General features: G+C 37.6%; 1 protein-coding gene across 1 annotated transcript in view; it reads left to right on the forward strand.

Annotated features, from left to right (window-relative positions):
- The first annotated feature begins 330 nt into the window (after positions 1-330).
- LOC124616534 overlaps positions 331-12,122 on the forward strand; it is a 41,130-nt gene continuing 29,338 nt past the window's right edge. Inside the window, exons 1-3 of the mRNA XM_047144851.1 lie at positions 331-565; positions 893-1,216; positions 2,116-3,806. Coding sequence (XP_047000807.1) covers positions 331-565; positions 893-1,216; positions 2,116-3,806 — 2,250 coding nt within the window. The remainder of the gene's footprint in view (positions 566-892; positions 1,217-2,115; positions 3,807-12,122) is intronic.

The raw sequence follows: 12,122 nt of genomic DNA on the forward strand, positions 1-12,122 counted from the left end.
ATAGACCATTTCTTTCATGTTCATGGAATATTGAAATCTTTTGTCCTCTCCCTGATTTCTTTCACGTGCCACACGGGACGACGATCAAAGATCATATCGATGCACTCCACAGAACACCAACCATGGAGGTAAAAATAAGACCTGCGTCTCGCGACCCGCTGGTCGCGATGCTGATTGGCTGACAGTTAAATTCATGACGTCATATACAGTAGCCAATCAGAAGCATAGGTGACATCTGAGCGAATGCAACATCTTTCTACACACATTCTCGTATTCACAGTTGATGAGCGAATATCCTTACACCTTGTGAGAGTGAGTTATTTCGTTGGAATGGCTGGTACTGTTGCTTGTTATGTATGTGATAGAGAATATTCAGCAAGGAAGCATTTGAATGCTCATTTGAGAAATGTGCATAAAATTCAGCCAGGTGAAGAAGGTACGATAAAGTGCTCAAAAAGTGACTGTAGCTTTAAATGCAATTTCTTGGCTAAGTTGCGCCTACATGTGGAGCAGGAGCACATGGTTGAGATGGTAAAAGAAATTAGTGAATTTCAAACGAAGGACGGTAAGTAAAGTGTACACTGCCTACTTAAATTAATATCGCCCATTATTATTACATACTTGCCTGACCCGTGGCCATTAGATCTTGTTTTTGTTGGTCAATAGAACATGTGCTTATTTGAAAGCGTGAAAAGACGCATTTCACATTAACTGTAAACTTACTGTCTGCTACATTAAGTATAAGTTAAATTGTTGCAAATTTAAATGATTAAAATCACACCAGTAACTCGTGAGGGTATCTTAACAGTGCACGTTTTTTTTTACTCCTGCTGTGTACTTTGCACTTATTGAATCTGAATGCAATTGTCTTTCATTGATGCTTTTGTTTTAGACTTTATGAAGTGGAAGTCTGAGGAGGAGAGAAAAACAAAAAGTAGTTTTGTCTCTAGTTATGGCACTAAGCGTTTAAAGGATGGCACTGCAAAAACCACCTTTGTCTGCCACAGAAGTGGCACATTTTCTTCGAAGTCAGGTGGCAAAAGGTTGTGTAAGTCCCAGGGCACTTGCAAGATGGGAAACCATTGCGTTGCTGCCATAGAGCTTCACGAAGAAGAAAGTGGAATCTGTAGTGTCATTTACTACAGAACACATTTTGGCCACGACCAGAACATTGCTTTTCTGCATCTCAGTGGTTCTGATAGAGAAGCCATTGCTGGTGAGTATTACCTTGATTGTAGAATTTTGCTGGCCTTTCAGTGATCACCAAGTAAATATGGTGTGAAAGTTTCAGAATCCATTGTTAGGCTTGCTGTTAGTTATATGTAGTTGACTTTTATTATTTTTGCAGTGAAGGAGCACTGTTTTTTTTCTGCTGCGAAATTAATATTGTTATGGATATGTGATCTGGAGTAAAAGGTGTGAATATATCGATTGGCAGTTCATATGAATACAATTTGTGATGTTAGCTTGAAAGCAGTTGTAAAAGACCAGATGTGATCCATATTGACCACAATATTGGTGACTGTAATGCCATGTACTTAGGTGTGTGTGAGAGCAGGTGTAATGCATTACAGTAATACAAGTGTGGAAATAAGTTCTGAAATACTTGTGTTGCCCTGTGTTATTGCTTGCATTATAGTAGTCTATTTAAGAATAGATCATTAATGTATCTAATAGACTAAAGGCAGTACATTTATTGTTTCTTGTCCAGCATGTTAAACATGGTGGATCAGGGCATTTGCAACTACAGTAATGGATTTGAGACTAGACAAAAACACCAGTTACAATTCTGACATGTACTTGTAGACCATTTGGAAATAGCCTTGGTAGCTGAAACTGGGAAATATCACACTGCAACAGGTGCTTTAATCAGGCCTGTTTATTCTCCCATCCCCAGTGTTTTAATAGCATCTTCAGTGCTGTTGGAAGGGTACACTGAATATTTTGTTAAGCCATTTATTAAACTATCTAGTTTATAAGTACTTAGCAACTGTTATATTGCATGAATTTATTTTATTGGGGGTGGTTAACTACAGTGTCCTTTCTGAATAGTGTTTTCATGTACATACTCAGAATTGGCCTCTTTGTAGTTGGAGTAAATTTAAAATGTTGCAGGCAAAATTGCTGAGGGGGTCACTTTCCAGAGAATTCTGGATGATGTGCGGGACTCAGTTCATTCCAGCGGAGTGGAGAGGCTGCATCTCCTGACTCGACATGACCTTCATAACATTAAGAGAGACTTCGCCATTGGTGATGATCAACAGCATAACATTGATGAAGTCAGTGTTGGTATGTGGTTGGAGAAAATGAAAGACTGTGTTCTCCTCTATAAGAAAGAAGGCGAGGCCAGGGAAGATTTTGATAGGACTGACTCGGTGATAGTGTTAATGACTGACTACCAGAAGCAGTTATTACAGAGATTTGGACAAAATATTGTATGTGTAGACTCCACACATTGTACAAATGTTTACAAACTGTTGGTGACCACATTGTTAGTGGTAGACGACTTTGGTTCAGGTATGCCTGTAGCATTCTGTGTTTCAAATCGGGAGACTACTTCCATAATGACTCATTTCTTTAGTGCTGTGAAAGAGAGAGCTGGCATCATAAAAACGTCTGTATTCATGTCCGACGACACTAATACTTTCCGTAGTGCATGGTCACGAGTCATGGGACCTGCAGAAAATAATCTACTGTGTGCTTGGCACATAGACCGCAGCTGGCGGAATAATTTGAAGAAAGTACATGGCAATGAAGAAAAGAAAGCACTTGTGTACAAAGCTCTTCGTACATTGCTTGAAGAAGCGGACATAGACAATTTTAATGAGCTGCTGGAATCGTTCGTCGGGCAGCTTCAAGCAGATGAAGGTACAAGAGACTTTGGTGTATATTTCTCGTCAAATTACTTATTCCGGCCTCAGCAGTGGGCATACTGTCACCGTCGCAATCTGGGTATAAATACAAATATGTACCTTGAAGCAATGCATAGAGTTTTAAAATATTGTTATTTAGAGGGAAAAACAAACAATAGACTTGACAGACTACTTGTTGTGTTGATGAAATTGGTGCGTGACAAACTGTGTGCTCGAATGGTTAAATTGTATAAGGGTGGCCATTCATATAGAATAAATCTTATTGAGGCTCGTCATAAAGCGTCATGTAGTATTAAGGAGAATGACATTACAGTCAATACTGATGGTACAAAGTTTCATGTGAAATCCCAAACACATTGTGGTGTAACACATACTGTGATTTTAAATAACATTGAATGTAAATTGGAGTGCAAGTTGAAGTGCTCCAAATGTAATATATGTTTACATGCTTTCAGTTGTTCTTGTGCGGACAGTTTAATTCATTTGAACATATGCAAGCACATTCATGCAGTGTCAATGACGTATGCATTACATTCAAGTGCCACATTTACACCAAGTGAAGCAACGGTGACAGAAGAGGCTTCTGCCATTTTGTGTTCACTGCAAACAAATACTGATGATCACGAGAACACATCTCTGGCCCAAGAACTAGTGTCCACATATCAAATTTTGATTAACCGTGTCGGTTCAGGTAAAGTGTCCACAGAAATCCTGAAATCACTACAGAAGGATGCAGCTCATTCGCTGTCACTTTTTCAATCAGACTGCAGGGAAGCTTCACGACCCCCCAGCAACGAGAAGGTAAAAGTGCAACGAAGACATGGTAAATGTAACAGACAGCCAAAGGGCAGTTTGAAGAAACCAACTCTTGCTGAAAAAGAAAATATTGTTTCAGCACTGAGGCAGCCTGAAAGTGAAATATTAAATGTTCACGTAGATTCTGACCATAATTACTGTCGGTACTAAGTTTTAGATGTGTGTGTGTTTCTGTACATTCCATGGTTTGTAGGCCTACTGGGGAAACTCGCCATGTAAAACAAAGAGTAATGCATTGTGCTTGGTACCCCTGTTGGTGATGTGGAAACCCAAGTGATATTAATAAAGAAAATAAAAACGTTTGCAGTGTTCTTTTTCAATTGATACCTTTATCCTTTTATTTGCACGTGCAATTAAAACATTTATTTGAAATACTACTTGATTACATTAAAATGAATTGCTGTGTAACTAGAGTAGAAAATTGACGTCTGCAGAGCTTGTGTGGCATGAATTTGAAGCCCCTTATCACATGATGTACTGAAGTCTGTTGTAACAATACATTGCATAAAAATTAAAAAGATATTTTTCACTTCTGAATCACATTTCAATTTGGTTCATTATGAAGAGTTCAACAGAATAAAATTCAGTGCACTTAAGCTAAGTATCTGATGCTCCCTTATATTTATTTAAAGGCTCTGAATGTAGCAACTTCCTGAAAATTTTTGTCTGTGCATTCCTACAGTAATTGACCAAGGAAATTGGTGGTAAATAATTTGACAGTGTTCAGTCTGAGGAAACAAGGTGCAATTACTGAGCAGGGTGGTGCTGTTAGTATGATTTACAGAATACTGAGAATTGTAAAGACAAGTGGGACACTATTTTCTTTACTACAATTAATCATTTCCTTTTCAGTATCATTCCAAGCTGCTTTAGAATTATTTTTAGAGTTTGTAGTCTCATGTGCTTTACATGTAGCAATTATATTTTTAGATTTATATACCTTTGTCTTCGGTACTTTTTGAGATTCATCTTTCAGAATAGGAGGTTTTATGTAGATTGATAATGTGCAATGCTTGGTTGGCAGAATTTACCAACCAGTAGATAGCAAAGAGGAAAACTTTAAAATATTTCGGTGTCATTCGCCCAATTTTTATTGGTACAGAAGATGCTGTAACTGATTCTTTCTAGTCAGTACAGCAGTTGTTATGAGTTGGCCTTTAAGAGACTTTACATTAATGTAGAGAAAAATTTCATAATTACTGCATGAAGGTAATCCTATTTTCATGGATATTAATTGTGCGCTTTCTTTCACTGAATATTCTTTACAAGTTGTCAGTGGCTTTTTTTTTAATAGCCAATAAATGTCTGAGCCGCAGTAACTGTACTTACAGCAAAGATGTTTCACCTGTTTTTTGTTCACACTTCACTGATGAGAACACCTCATTCCTGTTATTGCAGTTTTAGAACATTTTTCAGAGTGAAAGTGGAATTTGCTATGCTGGTCACTTTCTTCCTTTTTTTAGCTACACATATTTCTCAACATATGTTTCAAATGTAAGAATTTTACTTCAAAATGGACACTACGTTGCTAGGATATTGAGAGCAATAGAAGTAATAATTGATTCTGAGACACCAGAGATTGTGTGAAAGTGGACTGGAAGAAAATGTAATCAAGATGTACAATGTTCTTCTATTTGTAAGATATGTGACCATTCAGACTTTCCATGGAAATGCTTTAATTGCTAAAAACTTTATGGGTTTTGAGTCATCAGATAATTGTGGCAAATTTACAATAAAGACAAATTATGAAAGCTAATACATAATAATTATGAGGCAAAAGTAACATCAGGAATGAAAATACATACTGGGTACAAGTACCTACAACACGCTTAGGCAGGTTCATATGAGTTAGCAATACAAGAAAAACACACCGTCTCGTACGCAATTGCCGGTAGACAACATTTGGAACAGAAGGTATTATCTGGGAGCTTCATGTCGGACTGAAGACAGCAAACTTGAGGATTGTATTGTTTTTAACTTGCACCAGATGGCATTGATGTCAAAGATTGAGACAAACCAAGACATAGCTTTTATAATACACAAAACAATGTAAATATTCCAGCCACATTTTTGGATACAAGAGACTTGCAATGTTTCAGTGGACAGGGACATAAGGGAGGCAGAGTTGCTATATATTTAAACAGAAAGGTAAAGGATACCACTTTGTGGACAGACAGTAACATACAGAAATTGTCTTGAAGCAGTGGCTATACAGAGAAAGGAAGAAGAGCTTAATACTAGGGCAGTACTGATCTCCAAGTTGTCAGGTAAGACATTTTCTCAAGTAACTGCATGTACTACTAGAAAAGGATACCAGAGAATTCCCTTAAATAATAGTAGTAGGTGATAGTATAAAAACACTGGAAGACAGTTCTCATTCAAGAGACTTATATGATCTAATCAGCCCAAATAGTCAAAGTTCTGAACATGTTCGAAATTGAAACCGTCTGCTAATAATCTATCCAAGTTATTATTTTCCTTCCTGGTGAAATTCATGTACTTAGTCTTTGTTTCATTTACAGAAAGGCCTCTAGGTCCTGTCGCTTCTTTCATCTCACATATTGTCCTCTCTAGTGATACCTTTCTTCTACTAATAATTGTTAGATCATTGGCATAAGCACATATATGAGTCGACTTTGTGCCTATGTAACCAGATATCTGAAGCTTCCGCGTGGCTGCTTCAAGTCAGATTGAAAAGCATTGTAGAGAGTGCGTCCCCTTGTCTGACACCTTTACTAATGCTAAACCAATTGGTCAGTTCTCCATCCACTCGCACTGCAGCCTTGGAACCAGCCAATATTGCTTGAATGAGTGAGACATACTTCGATGGTATACCAAGTAGCAGCAAATCATTTAACATTTGTGCTCCATTTAGACTATCAAAGGCCTGCTTGAAGTCTACACAGAGGTTATGAAGCTCAATGTTATACTCATACGTATTTACCTAAACACAAATATCTGGTCTGTTGTTGATCTATTAGCCTGAAATCTGTACTGATACTCCCCCAAAATATCTTTTGAATATGGTACTAACCTGTTGTAGATAATACTAGAGAAGATCTGATAGGTTACATTCAGCAAGGTAATTCCACGGTAATTTGAACAGCAGGTCTTGTCTCCCTTCTTATGTATTGGTTGGATTACACCTAAGGTCCATTCTTCGGGCATTCTTTTCTGATTCCATTTCAACTTAATAAGTTTGTGGATTCGCTTATGAAGACCAGTTCCCCGTTTTTAACAGTTCTGCAATTATTTCATTGGTTCCTGGTGCTTTATAATTTTTTAAACAATGCACTACCTTCCGTACTTCCTCTAATGTTGGTTCCTCTATTTCTGGATCTACGGTATAATAGAGTGGCTGCCCATTCCTGGTAGGATTGACCTCCAAAATTCCCTTTTATTATTCTCTCCATCTATCCAAAACATCTTGTTTATCTGTCAGCTAATTTCCCTCTTTGTCCTTACAAGCTGTTATTTTTGGTCTATGTTCTCGAGTTCCTTTTTTGTAGTATTTTATGCTTTCATTCCCTTTGTACTGCTCTTCCATCTCTTCTCTCTTCATGGCTTCCCTTTTTCTCCTCCTGCATACCCTTGCTGCCTCTATTCTCTTTTCATTATATAATGCCTGATTTGATCTAGTATTCTGCTGAAAGCATTTCAGCCTTACTTCCTTTTTCTGTTCCACTGCCTGTCTACTGACATTGTTTGTCGTGGAAGCTATGGTTCGCATAGTTAAAAATGGACCGTTGGTTAAAAAGTGGTTCATTAAAACGAGAAAAGTCTACAGATGAAGAGGAAGATAATGCATCTGATGTTCAAGCAAGTAATTGAGTGACTCGAACCGAAGTTGTCAGTGTCCATTGAACCTAAATTGTCGGCGTCCCTTGAACCTAACCCTTCCAAGATCTGTGTTGAGCTTACTGGAAAAATTACAAAATATAACTCTGATTACTGGAAAATCGGTTTTACTTTCACTTGACCTCAGCCTAAACCTCAATGTGTAATTTGCTATGAAAGCCTTTCGAATGAATGTATGAAACCAGCAAATCTCTGGTGCCATCTTGAAACAAAGCATGCAGAGTACAAAAGTAAGTCATTAGATTTTTTCAAAAATAAATTAAGAGAGTTGAAAATATCTCTTAAAACAATTACCAAACACTGTGGTGCAAATATAAATGAAAATGCAACCCTTGCGTCTTACGAGGTGGCTCAGCTTGTTGCTAAATGTGGGAAAAACCACACAATTGCTGAGGAACTTATACTGCCATCAGCAATAATACTTTGCAAGAGAATGTTAGGTGATGCAGCTGCTAAGATAACAGGAACTGTCCCACTCTCAAATAATACTGTTCAAAGACAAATTACTGATATGGCAGTTAACGTGGAAGAAACATTGCTGGCTAGACTTTGTATGAGTGACATGTATGCTCTACATTTGTATGAAAGCACAGACATATTAAAAAAAACATAGTGTTGGTTTTCGCATGATTCTTATGGGAGGGCCAAGTTTTTGAAGATTTTCTTTTTTCATGCGAACTACTGCATACAACAGCAGGCAATATTTTTACTGCATTAAATAATTATCTCAATGAACATGATGACACCTGGAAAAAATGTGTAGGCTTGCCGACGGATGGGGCAAAGTCAATGGCTGGCAAAAAAACAGGACTTCTAGCTCATATCAAAGCAGTAGCCCCCGAGGTGAAATGGACTTACTGTTGTATCCATCGTGAAGGCTTAGTAGCCAAAAGATTGTCTGAACCTTTGCAAAAGATACTTAACGAAGTAGTTCAAATCATCAACTACATTAAAACTCGACATCTGCAATCCAAGGAAAAATGTAGACATGTTCAAAGTTGAGGATAAGATTAGTGCTATGGTCAAAAAGCATCAGATCTGGACATCAAGGATAGAAAACGAGTCACTAACTAACTTTTCTACTTTAAAACAATTCTTGGAGTCATCAGAGGAGAGTTTGCCTGACCAGATCAAGATCAATGTAGCCGAGCATCTACGCAGCCTAGCCACCATTTTTAGAGAGTATTTCCCTGAACCTGACCCTGACGACAGATGGATTCAAAACCCCTTCAGCTGTGAAGAAATAGACAAAATCCAAGGCCTCACTGAAGAAGAGCAAGATCAACTTGTGGATCTGTCAAGCTGTTGTATGATGATAAACATTTTCATTGGTGATAAAATTACAGACTTCTGGGCAACAGCACGCAAGGACTACAAGAAACTTGGAGATAAGGCAATGAAAAAGATCCTTCCATTTGCCACCACACATTGGTGTGAGCAAGCATTTTCTTCCATGTGGTTCATGAAAAACAAAATATAGGAATCGGCTCGACGTGCGGTCAGATTTCAGAGTGAAAGTTTCAAGTTTGGAAACTAATATTTCAGAAATAATGGACTCAGAGGTCAGATTGAACTCACCTCATTAAGAACTGAAAATTAAAACTAATTGTATACTGATGGAGTACTCTGTTGTAACTGTATTTTTTCAAATAAATAATACCTTGTATGAAATTAGTGTTTTCTTATTTTTCACACATGTCTACTCAATGCAATCTCAAGTGTAGTACACTTGAAAGACCAATACACTCAGTTTAAATATTTTCCTGTCTTTTCAGTTCATACTCAATTTTTTTAAGGACTTTGTTATGCTAAACACCCAGATTTGAAGGCAAAGATTTTGAGCAATAATCAAAAATTTAACAATAACGATGATGGCTAAATTGAAAAAGTTTTAAGCTCAATATTTTTTCAATAATGAATATGTCAATGTTTTTTCTAAGTACCAAAAATAGAAAACTTATAAAAAGACTCTTAATTTGGCTTTCTAGGTACTTGATACTGTGATATGACAAGGTACCAATCATGTTCGATGAGGGGGTCCTTGAGAAAATTTTGTTGGGAAGCCCTGCTCTACACAATCAAAAGCTCTGCTCAGGTCACAAAACATATCCGGAGCATAGTCCCAAGCCTCGAACACAACTAGGACAAATTTTACTTGTGAATTCATTGAGTCAGTTGTACATTTACCTTCCCTGAACCCAAACTGTTTATCATTGATTTGTCCAAATAAACACTAACTCTTTTATACATTATTGTTTAAAAATTTTAGAAAAAAAGGAGTTATGGATATGAGCCTATAGCTAGTGGGACAGTTCTTTTCAACTTTTTTATATACGGGCACAACTCTAGAAATTTTTAGTTTCTCATTGAACTTATTTTCATCTAGAGATTTATTTACACAATAAGTTAAAGGATAAATTACACAGTCAATAGCATCTTTAAACAAATTACATGACAAATCATAGTAATAAACACTAGCTGAAGGTTTGAAAGTTTTACATATTTTCAGGATCGTACTTGGACACACTCCTGTGAAAGTGCTTTGGAAGGGCTTTTCAAAGCAGTTGTCGCTGATACTAACTGCACTTTCGGGAGGTCGTTTATTAACTACTAATTTCTTCAAGAAAACTAGCGTTCTATGGGTTGGAGCTTGGAATGTCAAACTGGCAGGTAGGTTAGAAAATTTAAAAAGGGAAATGGTCAGGTTAAAGCTAGATATAGTGGAATTAGTGAGGTTCCGTAGCAGCGGGAACAAGACTTCTGGTCAGGTGAACACAGCATTATAAATAGAAAATCAAGCAGGGGTAATGCAGGAGTAGGTTTAATAATGAATAAAAAACAGGAGCACGGATAAGCTACTACGAATAGCATAGTGAACGCATTATTGTAGCCAAGGTAGACATGAAGCCCAGGCCTACCACAGTATTACAAGTTTATATGCCAACTAGCTCCACAGATGACGAAGATATTGAAGAAATGTATGTTGTTAAAAAAAATTATTCACATAGTGAAGGGAGCTGAAAATTTTATAGTCATGGGGGACTGGAATTTGATAGTAGGAAAATAAAGAGAAAGAAAAGTAGTAGGTAAATATGGAATGGGGGTAAGGAATGACAGAGGAAGCTGCCCGGTAGAATTATGCATGGAGCATAGCTTAATCATGGCTAACAATTGGTTTAAGAATCATGAAAGAAGGTTGTATATGTGGGAGAGGCGTCAAGACACTGGAAGATTTCAGATATGTTACACAGTGGTAAGACAGAGATTTAGGAATCAGGTTTTACATTGTAAGACATTTACAGGGACAAATGTGGACTCTGACCACAACTTCTTGGTCATGAACTGTAGATTAAAACTGAAGAAACTGCAAAAAGATGGGAATTTAAGGAGGTGGGACCTGGATAAACTGAAACAACCTGAGATTGTAGAGAGTTTCCGAGAAAGCATTAGGAAACAATTGACAAGAATGGGTGAAAGAAATATGGTAGAAGAAGAATGGGTGGGTTTGAGAGACGAAATAGTGAAGGCAGCAGAGGATCAAGTAGGTAAAGAAACAAGGGCTAGTAGAAATCCTTGGGTAACAGAAAAGATACTGAATTTAATTGATGAAAGGAGAAAATATAAAAATGCGGTAAATGAAGCAGGAATACAAACGTCTCAAAAATGAGATTGACAGGAAGTGTAAAATGGCTACGCATAGATGGCTAGAGGACAAATGTAAGGATGTAGAGGCTTATATCACCAGGGATAAGACAGATACTGCCTACAGGAAAATTAGAGAGACCTTTGGATAAAAGAGAACGACCTGTATGATTATCAAGTGCTCAGATAGAAAACCAGAGCTAAGCAAAGAAGGGAAAGCAGAAAGGTGGAAGGGGCATATAGAGGGTCTATACTAGGGTGATGTACTTGTGGGCAATATTATGGAAATGGAAGAGGATATAGATGAAAATGAAAGGGAGATATGATACTGCGTGAAGAATTTGACACAGCAGTGAAAGGCCCCAGAAGTAGACAACATTCCATTAGGACTACTGGTAGCCTAGGAAGAGCCAGCCAGGACAAAACTCTACCATCTGGTGAGCAAGATGTATGAGACAGACGAAATACCCTCAGATTTCAGGAAGAATATAGTAATTCCAATCCCAAAGAAAGCAAGTGTTGACACATGTGACAATTACTGAACTAACAGTTTAATAAGTCATGGCTGTAAAATACTCACACGAAATATTTACAGATGAATGGAAAAACTGGAAGAACCCAACCTTGGGGGGAGATCAGTTTGGATTCCGTATAAATGAAGGAACACATGAGGCAATACTGAGCCTACGACTTATCTTAGAAGTTAGTTCTAGCATTGGTAGACTTAGAGAAAGCATTTGACAATGTTGGCTGGAATACTCTCTTTCAAATTCTGAAGGTGGCAGGGGTAAAATACAGGGAGCAAAAGGCTATTTACAATTTGTACAGAAACCAGATGGTAGTTATAAGAGTCGAGGGACATGAAAGGGAAGCAGTGGTTGGGAATGGAGTGAGACAGGGTTGTAGCCTCTCCCCAATATTGCTAAATCTGTA

This window comes from Schistocerca americana, chromosome 5 (assembly GCF_021461395.2).
Source record: "Schistocerca americana isolate TAMUIC-IGC-003095 chromosome 5, iqSchAmer2.1, whole genome shotgun sequence".
NCBI lineage: Eukaryota > Metazoa > Arthropoda > Insecta > Orthoptera > Acrididae > Schistocerca > Schistocerca americana.